The sequence below is a fragment of the Corythoichthys intestinalis genome, chromosome 2, assembly GCF_030265065.1.
Source record: "Corythoichthys intestinalis isolate RoL2023-P3 chromosome 2, ASM3026506v1, whole genome shotgun sequence".
Taxonomy (NCBI): Eukaryota; Metazoa; Chordata; class Actinopteri; order Syngnathiformes; family Syngnathidae; genus Corythoichthys; species Corythoichthys intestinalis.
Window position 1 is genome coordinate 21,833,730 of NC_080396.1, and position 11,604 is coordinate 21,845,333.

The window sequence follows — 11,604 nt, forward strand, 5'->3', positions numbered from 1 at the left end:
GTTCAAAGAGCATTGACGTTGCCTGGCACGGCCAGACTGTTCTCCCTGTAGTTTTCAAACACTGAGAGAAAAGTCTGGGACCCAGCCCATTAACGGCCTCTCGAGCAGGTACAATATCAATCGACAAATCAGATTTGTTTATTTGCGTGACGTGTTCTTAACGAGCAACGTCACTCTTGCGCGTCGGAAGTCGTCTCCACAACAACACAGATGGTGAACAGGAGAGCCGAGAATATGTTCCAATCCACGGTATAATCAGTTTTAAATTACCAAAAACACATCGACACGAGTCATTGACAACAGTCTGTCTCGCGCTAGCCATGTTGAATAAACTCCGCTCTCCTCGTATGTTTCCTTTCGCGCGCAAGTCCCTCGCCCTGCCCTCGTCGTTTTACTAACGTCACGTCTGCCCGTCGCTGATTGGTCCGCTCTGATGTTTGTTTGCTGTGGCTTGCTCCGCCCTGGAAATTGTATCCGCTGAATGGTGGCCAGACTCAATAGCTGGAACAGCGGTGAGTCCAGGGGCGGACTGGTAATCTGTGGGTTCTGGAGGATCACAGAACCGCCGATGCTCTGGACGGCCGGCGGCCGCCATTCATTATCCATCACTGTTTTCATCCCCCCCAGCCTCTGATTATCTACAGTTCGCATCCAATCGGACAGGTGGCAGCAATGCACCTGGCTGTGAATCGCCAGTCTGATAGAAGAACGAAGAAAGCACAAAGTAGCCTTCATTGGTTCTTTGTGGAAGCAAACTAGCGACGAGTGTCAATGCACAATATGGATGGTGGTGGCAAAAAAAGAAAAGAGAAGGGTGGCACGGAGAAGGTTAGGGAGAAAAAAATTAAAGCATTAAAATGTCATAAGTTGACAAATATTTTCGCAAGCAGCAGTCTGGCTGCAACGGCCACGTCGGGTAACAGCAGCCCAGGCCCCGGCGATGGTGAGAGGGGGAGCGGGAGCCGCTCTGACGTGCAGCCGGTGCAGGGAGAGAGAAAAGAAGAGGGAGGGTGTAATGATGAGCTGGTTCCCCAGACAGGCGCAGGGCAAGTAAAAAGGGATGAAGAGGGTCACTTGCTCGGTATACTGGCAATTGTTATCCACCAGGTAGCTACATTTTAAATGATATAAATGACAAAGGGTTAGTGTCAGCTAGTCCGTTTGCAATCGTGTCAAGTTACAGTATGCTAGTCCTACTATCACTCTCCTAAGGAAAAATATTTTAGCTGTAAAACAACGTATGCACACGAAGCAGCAATATTAATTCAGAAGAAATATGACAAAATATATGCAAATAAGGTTGCGTAAAAGTTGGTGGGGACAATTTAAGCATCCTGAAAAGTTGGTAGTGATATGTCCCTACCGTCCCTATGCAAACCTACGCCCTTGCTTGAACTTCAGGTGAGCCACCTTAACATTGAAAACAACAAATCGGAAAAAATATCAAAAGCGAGAAATCAAACATTGAAAAGATTCAAGCCAATCATTTAAAGCCTCACGTGTTAGTCATTCCCATAATTGATGTTTATAAATGTCATACTAAACTGTACATTATAAGAATGAAGACAGGAATTTAGTATTGCACCGATTTTCTGGCTCCTGATACCAATTCAACTGTCCAGCTGTGTGGTATCGGCAGACGCAGATACAGTACCAACGCCTAGTGTTGCCAACTTCCTGCAAAAAAAAAAAAAAAGGAACTTCTCATTGGTAGAGCCGACCAACTCTCTTTTTTGTTGTTGTATTGAGACTTGATTTCACAATGTGCATTTTTGAGTGACTGAGTAAGTAAATGAATAAATAAATCAATAAACACTAAATTATTAAAACGTTTTTATATATTGCTCAGAATCGGCACATTATTTCTTAGTACTAGCCAATACCGATGCCCGCATTTTAATGCAGTATCGGGCCCCTGTCCGATACTATTATCGCTATCAATAATGGTAGTATAATTCATAAACACGAGCTGCTAGTTGATTTGTATGCTTGTTTTTTATTTTATTTTTGACCTTCTTACCACTTAACTGGTAGCTGTCACAGCTCTGACATGTTTTCAGGGCAGTTTGCATCCTCAGGTATCTTATATGAGCCGCTGTTGTTCCACATCCTGAACACCAGGAAGAACACAACTGCCATGTCGACAAGGCTCAGAATGGTCAGGATCTGTCTTCAAAGCACATAAGCAACATTGAAAGAATCTGATTAAGCACTATGAGAGCCTCAATAGAAATATAATATCAATATGAAAATGAATTGTCTATTCTCATAAGTCTTTGCCTTAAAAATGTTTTTCTGCACTTCTGATTTTACTGCTGTTGGCATTTGTCACCTGCTTTGCAGCACGTTTAGATCTTCCCCACCTTTTAAAAAGCTTTTTTGAATTATCGGTTATATAAAAAATATATATCTCTGACACTCTCCAAGATCTTAAATCATTAGTGGTTAAAGTGGACCTTACGATGTAAAGCCAGATGATCTGAGTCTCATAGGGGTTTAACAAATTCGTCCAGGTCCAAGGTGACTCCCACACACTTTTAGCATGTTCATAGTCCAGATTCAGGACCCCTTTTGGCAGCACTCGCACCCCCCAGTACTCCGTTTTCACTTTCCTGAAATTAGCATCCAGTACATCACAGCGGTAGGTTCCTGGTGGATACAAAAGCAAAAATTAAGATATGTGCTGATGTAATCACAAGAGGTTTTGGGGGTAGTGACACCGTGCTCACCTGCATGCTTCTCCTCGATTGGATACAGAATGACCAGGTCTAGATGCGGAGCCTGCCAGGGTTTGAAGAGCGAATCGTCAGTACTGATCACACCTGGTGCTCGCCGCCATGACACCCTAAGGTGAGAACAATATAAAATGCAAAGTGACATGCTTGATAATCTTCTAAAAGATTCTAATGTGGCTCTTTTAACACTCCCACACTTGACTACATTAGGAATAAAAACTTGCATTCTGCTTAACATATGAGACCTGTGACTAGACGCTTGCAGACCGTTATTAAAGCTACAAACTATAGTTCTTGCGTTACCCTGAGAACAACGTGTGATCTTATATTTATGTCGAGTGTATTGGATGGTGAAATGAGTATTTCCCCCAGAAAACTTGTAAAGCCTGGTGGTAGAGAAGCTCACTAGCACCCCACCATATTTTAGGGTAAAAAAAATCAATAGCACAATTTTCGGAATATAAGGCGCTACTTTTTTCCCTCATCTTGAATCCTCCGGTTTATAGTCCAGTGCGGCTTATTTGTTCATTTATTGGGTTAATAGGTAACACTTTATTTGACAGCGACATCATAAGACTGTTATAATTATAATATAAATATATCATGACACTATCACAAGCAATACTGAATGCTTATGACAGATGTCATTAAGTGTCATCCAGCAAATTCTGCTGGATGACAACTAACAATCAACGATGACTATCAACTAACTCCTTTTATGTCCAGCTCGGATCTTTTACATCCATTCAAAAGTGAGATCATATGCTGGATGACACTAAATGACATCCGTGATAATCATTCATTACTGCTCATGATAGTGTCTTATGGCACCTCTGCCCAAAAACAACGTGTTACCAAATACCATAACTAGCAATTAATGAAACAACTTAACTGAACAACAACTTAACTGAAGAAATAATTAGCACAGAACATGAATTTTGATTGTTAATTACATCTGTAGCGCCGCAATGCATGCTAGGAGGCATGTTTGATTAAAACAGTGTTGACTGCAAGTGGCAGCAGAGGTTGACTGTCTCCCCCAAGGGAGCAGTGATGGCCAAATGAAGCTTCTTGAAGCAATGAAGCTTTGCAGCCAATTGGTTCAAAGCTTCATGGTGGTACATTTGGTCTTATGACTGTCTTATGATGCCGCTGTCAAATGATGTGTTACCAGTTAATATCTTTTGGCCTAAATATCCAATAATACAGTGAGGACAACTGCGGCTTATAGTCCAATGCAGCTTATCTATGAACAAATGCCATTTTTGTGTCAAATTTGACGGGTGGCGGCTTCTACTATGGTCAGGTGAGCCTTATAGTTAGAAAATTACAATAAATAGAAATGTTAAGTTACAGGAATTTTGAAATTATGACCTGTTATTTTAAGCCGTTTATTAACAATATTTAGTTCATTGGCAGCTATTGACAGTGACATCCAGTCTATTTTGACTGGCAGTGCTGCCACGCAGGTCCCCAGTCAAATTGGATTGGATATCTATTACCGTCAATGGCAGTGAAACATTATCACTCAATGCTAGCCATCCCGTTTAAACATATTTTATGTCTAGTTCTGTCAGTCGCAGTCAATGAGTTAATTGTAGAGCTTTAAATATTAAGGTGTCTTGAAATACAGTTTCACTAACAAACAAAATTACACTGCAATTCAGTGCAAATGCAGAGAGCTGTGACATGTCTGTTCACATATTGAAACAAAATTACAAGGTTTTTCAATGCAAATTGAGAGATCTATGACAGGTTTGTTCACATATCGACCATTAGACGTCCTCATTGCGCATTGAAACATATCAACAGACGTGGTTAAAATGCATACTTTTTATTTTATTTTATTTTTTATTTTTTTACACTTTTTTGGAGCATTGCATTAGGCTGGCGGGGGTTAGAGGGCAAGAAAAGCCTGTCAGTCTGCCAGGCTTCTAAAGCACTGAGAGAAACCCTGCGATAGGGACTTGATAAATAACCTGAATTTGTATATTTAAGTATGGCTATAGGCATTATTAAGAGCTCAGACTCCCATTATTGTCCCCAGCTACGCACTTTTCATCTCACTTTGTTACTTTCAGTGGGGCACTTTTCATCGCTGCTACTTGCAATCACATACATTTTTTTATACTCTTCGTGTGAGTATGTGATGTAAAATAGGAGCATTTAATGTGAAAATGTTGGTTAGTTGTACCTCATGCCATGGCCTGTCCATATAATGTACAGTATTGGCATTGAGTGTAGTGTCTTGTTGTAAATAATTTAATTTTTGGAACAATTAGGCAAAATATTACCTTTTCTTGTAGAACCTCAGATGATCTGTCATAACAAATAAACCGGAATCACTGCTCACCTCCAGGCGAATTTCTTCACTAATTTCGGGGTCTTCGACAGACAGTCAATCTCAAGCCTCTCTCCTGTTGTCTTGGTGAAAGTCTTGATTCCACACTGCCACGACTCTTGACAACTGACTTTCTCATCTCGACAATCTTCTACTTCCAAATTTGACTCTGCAACAGCGTTTCCTGTGGATTTCGTTTTACTTTCCTCCAGGGCCTTCTGGCTGTCTTTCACCTTGCAAACTGTTTGCATTTTGACGCCCAGGCCACAAGTGACACTGCATTGTGTGCTCTTAGTGACCACCTCCACCTGCACCTGCACCGTGTTAGCAGAGCTAAGTTGGTGGTGGATGAGGAAAAAAAGGGCCACCAGCATTTGATCCATTACTTTGAGGAATTTCCTGTAACTGAAAGCACACAAGCTTTTGCTGAAAAAAAAAAATGTTACAACCAGAAGTTGCAAAAGTATTCAAACTCTACACTACAGTAAAAGTACAGATGCCTGTGCAGAGCAATACTGGTTCAATACTGTAATTAAGAAGTGTAAATTAAAATGTACAAAAGTGAAAAGTGGGAAACAATTGTAACTGTAACCTTTTTGATTGCCTGGCACCACAGAAAAACAATACTTTTTTGCTGAAATAGTAGCAATTCTTTTTTATAGTTGTCATGAGTCTATGGGGGGCACTTGACAAATTCAAGTTAACTCATGACTACATAGGAATGAATTACAACATGTCGTGCAGATTTCAGGCCGTTTCGATTTCAGTCTATAAAGACACTCAGATTCCCATTCCCCGTGTGAAAGCAACTGGACAGGACTGACTGATTTAATTTTTTTTTTTTTTTTTTTTTTCAGATACTATGCTAAAAAGCTAGGGAGTTTTAGTCAATGTGATGAGGAACTGCGTTGAGGGTTGTACAGTTTCCTCCAGAGGGCCGTACTACCTGCTACTAGGGTTGCCACAATTAATCGATAAATAATCAATGACCATTTTAATAGTCACTGGATCGCTTAAAGATATTGACCAAAATATTGTTCTAATACTCTTTCTGACCATCTTAATAGCTATATTTGCAATATTAAAAAATAAAACAAAGAGGTTAAACAATATTTGTAATTTATTTTTTTCCATTTTTAATTTTAAATGTTTTTTTTTTACTTTTTATTTATTTATTTTTCATTATTTATTTCATTATTTATCTCAATTTCTTTTTAGAAAAGCAAGAAGGTAAGTATATTAAAGTTTTAAAAATCATTATTTATATGTAAAACAAAATATTAAATATTCTGATTTCTATCATCCTTGATCTTTCATTGAGGACTACAGAAATTTTGTTTAAATTCATTTTAGTGAAAAACATGAAGTCGATGCACTTTTTTTTTTTTTTTTGTGGGCCACAAAAAAAATTGTTGGCGGGCAAGACATAGCCACTTGACCTTGAGTTTGGCATTTTTCACTGAAGACAAAAGTCCCTGGATCAATCGTGGGATATCCTTTAATAACTCTCATATGTACATCGACTTTTCCTGGTTTTGTATTTGTCCTGCCCGTGAGCTCATGACATTACATTCTCTTTAGTATTTTCTTAGTCATGTTCTCATTTTTGGGATTGATAAATAAATGAATAAATAATAAATAAGTAAGTTAATTAATTAATTAAAACAGTACTGACACTATTTTTGACTATGTAAGAAGTAGAAAGTATCCACATGGTCAGATTTGAAGTGTTCAGTATTTCAGGTAAAAGTCGTGAAGTACAAACCTGACAAATCTGCTTGATTAAATACATATTTACTTTCCATTATTGCTTATAACACCTATTAGCAATAACACAAAGGAAAGGCAAAGGACGTAATGATGTAGGTAGTGATGTAGGCTTAGTGATGTAACCCTACAAAAGTGGTCATGATGCGTCAGAGAAATGTATTTGAGTTAGGATTAATTAAATGTGACAACGTATGTTAATGGTTTGACTTTGAATTATTTAAATGTGATTTCCTATACACTCTGACTTTTAGTTAATATCGCAACTTGGCCATGTTGACCGCCACGTTAATTTATTTTATTTAATTTTATTTGCAGTACTGTAGGTTACTGTTACATTGACTTGCAGTTTCCCGCTGTTCCAGCAGATGTCAGAAAAAAATACTTGTTTTCATGCAAAATTTTAAAAATGATTTTTACATAGTTTGACTGATATTGAAAACATTAATCTGGACTATAATTCGTTTGGTTGTTGCAGCGTCATGACTAAACATTAAAGCTATTAGATTATATACTGGTATCCATTATATATTAATATCAAAATATTATCTAAATATATATTGTATATTACATAATTGTTTGGACTCAAGATGATGATGATGATGATGAAAAAGTAGATATGAAGATTAAATAATTCATTTACAATACACAAGAACTCGGTAACGGAGATGTGAATTTCAGAAATTCAGAAGACAAAATTTGTGAAAACATAATAAGGCATTTTAATCTTATGACTAATATAATGGTGATTGATTCCATCATTATTGTACGTTTTAGACAGTGAAAAAGAAACTAAGGCAGTGACACGCTGGCTGATAAATTCTGTATTTCTTGTATTCTTAAGAGAAACAACATACTCTCTCTGAAGATTGATGACAGCATTCACGAAAAAAAAAAAAAAGTGATTCTAGTTTATCTTAGGAATAAAATAAAGAAGTCCATCACAGTTATATATTCATAGTCACCTTTATGGCCAATACATTGAGGCCAGTGCTAAGAGATGACCTTTATAGTTATGAACAATATGGAATATAACTATTTATGAGATCATTCATGGATGGATGGATGGATGGAAATCAAAAATATTTCCACATGCAGAGCTTGTTAGAAATGTGTCTTTCTAGGTGGCAAAGCAGGATAGATGGTCAGGGTGCCAAATCAAGTCTAAAGAAAAACATGCGACGTGGAAGGAGGGCATGTGTCTGTTTATGCTGCGACTAAAAAAGGGATGTGTTAGAACGTGGCATGAAGCATGTTTGTTGCACCCGCCAACTCACCTCCGCCTACAGTCTATGTCAGGCAAACAATCTCCAACGTGCTCGCAAATGTGTAAACCAGATGGAGGCACGTGGAGCCGCAGGTGGCTTTCAAGAAAACCCTGACTTGAAACTGTTGTTAACATGAGGTTTGTAAGAGATTACATCCAAATTATTCTAATGTTAAATTTAAAATAAACTTTTGTTCATTTTTTACAAAGACGTTAACCCCTCTTAGTACGTGTAGAAAATAAATGTAAGCATTTATTTGAGTCTATAAAATGTGGTTTTGGTTGACTGTGTTTTCCTGTACTTGTTTAGAAGAAACCGATCATTTGCTTACAGTATATTTCAAATTTGCTTCCTACGCTGATACCAGATAAACACCTTCCTTCATAGTCACTCAAACAAACAAGTGAGGTGTCAGTTTAAGATTCAAATAGACATAACCATATCACACCACTCTTCAAGTGATCAGTAACATAACAGGAGGCTAGATCACATGCTTGTATCCACAATATTTGTTTGGTGTTGTTTGGTTTTCCACAGCCCAGAATGCCGTGAAAAACAAACCTGATTGTGCGTCAAAGCAGCAGAAGGCCTTGAGATGAGACGTCAGTGTCCAAGGAACCAAGGGAAGGTGACGTAAGCCATGATACCATCGCAGAAAGACTGACACTTGCAATTTTGACTCAGCTAAGAGAATGGCAATCTTCAAAAAGAGCACACACAATTTGTTATACTGTAAGTATGGCAGCCACGGTAAGAAGCAAGACCTGTCTAATGAAATAAAATCACGCAAACCACTGTAGTCACTATTTGGTCTGGGTAACTGGTTTGCCTCTAACATGTAATTTATTTCATTTAAAAAATAATAACTGTCAAAGTCTTGTATAGTGCATCTTTCAAAGTGAGATGCTCGACCTACTTTTACATACGGTACTGTAGATGACATCAAGCTGTACGCTAGGAATGAATTAGGGGCATCCCAGATCAAAGCGTGAGTCTCACTGCTTTTTTTTATTTTTAGATTTTTACCACATATGCCTGTTGTTGCTAATTTGCACCCAACATAAAACTGTATGTATATATAGCGGAAAACACTCAGGTGACTTGAAGTTCTGCTTTGAGACCCACAATTTGGCCAAATTTCAAAATTGTACTATATACATGTGTGATACATCATTGGAAAGTTTAAAATCTCAATTTTCTGGGGCAAGAAAAATTCTGAAGAAGAGGGCATTTATAAAAAATAAATAAATACATTTTTAAACAGCAGAACCCTAACTGGAGGTGAGAGCACGCGAGAGCATAATTAAAGGCGTCATGACTTTAATGAGATATTATCGCACACTTACCTCTTTTCGATCCAAAAACTCCATGTAGCATGTATCACCGAGTGTCAAGACACAGCTGTGAATGGCCACAGCCGGATTTTTGGGGGATTTAATGGGTGAAACATGGTAATATAACAAGGGTCGCAATGCAGAAATCGCAGATATCAAGGATTGGTCGAGATTTTCATTTTCATATAGTTACCCTTTTAAATGTTTTTTTTTTTCTTCTTTGTTTGGATCGATTATTTATCATCTAAAATATTGGGGAAAATGCGACAGTAACGAAAAAGATACAATTAAGTGATTGCTTTGAGGTAGATATCCGTGACTTATTTACAGACCCTAATTTTTTCATTGTGACGTCATTTGTTTAAAAGTTTAAAATATGCGAGGGAATATTTTTTTTTAAGTCTTTTTTTTTTAACTAAATATTAGACATCAATTAAAAAATACAATCTAAAAATGACAGATATTTCGAACAATAAATACGATTACTTACCTTCTTTTTATGGCTAGGTTGAAACAAAAGCGATTGCGCGACGTCTGTGAACGGGGATTTCCAGGGTAAAACGGACAAATTAAAAATAGTTCGGGGGCTTAATGCGCCATGAATCTGCTTTGGCAGCATATACACATATTGTTCTGTCAAACACAATAATTCTTTTGGCTTAAAATACAGCAGTTTATTTTAAAGAGGGGTGCAAGAGCAGAAACTGCTTTTTCAGCCTTGTCTGTTTTCTGCCATATATTTATATACATATACCGATATATATATATATATATATATATATATATATACACATTAGGGCGGTCAAACGATTAAAATTTTTTAACCGAGTTAATCACAGCTTAAAAATTAATTAATCGCAATTCAAACCATCTCTAAAATATGCCATATTTTTCTGTAAATTATTGTTGGAATGGAAAGATAAGACACAAGACGGATATATTTTGACATTTTTAACATATTTAAATATTTTAACGTGATCAATTCAAAAAATTAATTACCGCCTGTTAACGTGCTAAATTTGACAGCACTAATATATATATATATATATATATATATATATATATATATATATATACATATATATATATATACATACATACATATACATACATACATAGATTTTTTTAAATTAGCGTTATTATTATTTAGATTATTTTATTGTATTAATATTGATTAATTATTTTTATTATTTATTATTTGTTACGTGTCTTAATGAACTTTCTCAATGCTTGAGAGATAAAATTTTCTTTGTATTTGTTTTACAATGTAAATAATAATAAATGTTAATAATCTTAAGGCATAACATCAGATGAACGTGGCTCAGTGGTAGTGTAGTTGTTCCCCAACCCAGAGGTTGTGGGTTCGATTGTCCCCCCTGATGAACTCCTCTAAGTATCCTTGAGCAAGATACTGAACCCCACGTTGCTCCTGGTGCTGCGTCACCAGTAGGTAGATGAGGAGACAATGTTTTGAGGGCCTTAAAAAGTGGAAAGGCGCTATACAAGTGTAACATCATTTACCATCAGTTTGGATGAATGCAATGACTGCGACATGATAAAAAGGTGAGCGCTCCGTTATTTACCCTACAAAAAGCAACAGATGACCGATTGTCATGTAGACTTCCGGATTTCCATGCCACCCAAACGTGACTAAGTTGGTGACGAAAGCGGGCACATCGACCAATGGGAAGGAAGAAATGGAAGCATTGCCGCGTTCACGTTGAGGATGTGCTTGTGCTGTGTTCAAGGCTCTCGAAAATTAGGCAATCACAGAGACTGATGGGCATTTACAGCAAATAAATTGAGTTCATATGATTATAATTTGACAAATTCAAATATATATATATTATAATAAATGTATTATTTATGTATTTCATATGTAGATATGCATAAATATGCATAATGCGTTTCGATACAACTTACTCCTTGTGTTCTTTTACAATTTCGCATTTTAAATTGTAATACTGAACCACGAAAGAACATGTCGTTTATAATAGGTGATGGTAAAAATTTTTAAAACGATATTATTCCAAAATGTGTGCTGTCTTATCGGACAATTGCCTACAGCGCACCAAAATGTCAGAGATCCAAGGAGGTCACGAGAGATTTGAACGCCGCGCAAAAGGAGGCTAGATGGAGTCGGCACATGCGCAGGGAAG

General features: G+C 37.2%; 1 protein-coding gene across 1 annotated transcript; it reads right to left on the reverse strand.

Annotated features, from left to right (window-relative positions):
- Nucleotides 1-1,584: 1,584 nt before the first annotated feature.
- Nucleotides 1,585-6,121, reverse strand: tmem81 (transmembrane protein 81). Its single transcript, XM_057829856.1, has 5 exons — nucleotides 5,089-6,121; nucleotides 2,730-2,845; nucleotides 2,462-2,649; nucleotides 2,021-2,166; nucleotides 1,585-1,677 (listed from the first exon to the last, which is right to left on the reverse strand). The coding sequence occupies exons 1-4, from the start codon at nucleotides 5,457-5,459 to the stop codon at nucleotides 2,038-2,040; spliced, it is 804 nt and encodes a 267-aa protein (XP_057685839.1). The 5' UTR covers nucleotides 5,460-6,121; the 3' UTR covers nucleotides 1,585-1,677; nucleotides 2,021-2,037.
- Between the last annotated feature and the right edge of the window lie 5,483 nt (nucleotides 6,122-11,604).

Bases quoted from the DNA above. Each gene is read 5' to 3' on its own strand.
- tmem81 (XM_057829856.1), bottom strand. From the start codon at position 5,459: ATGGATCAAATGCTGGTGGCCCTTTTTTTCCTCATCCACCACCAACTT. The intron at 2,846-5,088 runs GTGAGCAGTGAT...TTCTCACCTTAG, and splicing joins GTGAAGAAATTCGCCTGGAG to GGTGTCATGGCGGCGAGCAC. The intron at 2,650-2,729 runs GTGAGCACGGTG...TGTATCCACCAG, and splicing joins AATCGAGGAGAAGCATGCAG to GAACCTACCGCTGTGATGTA.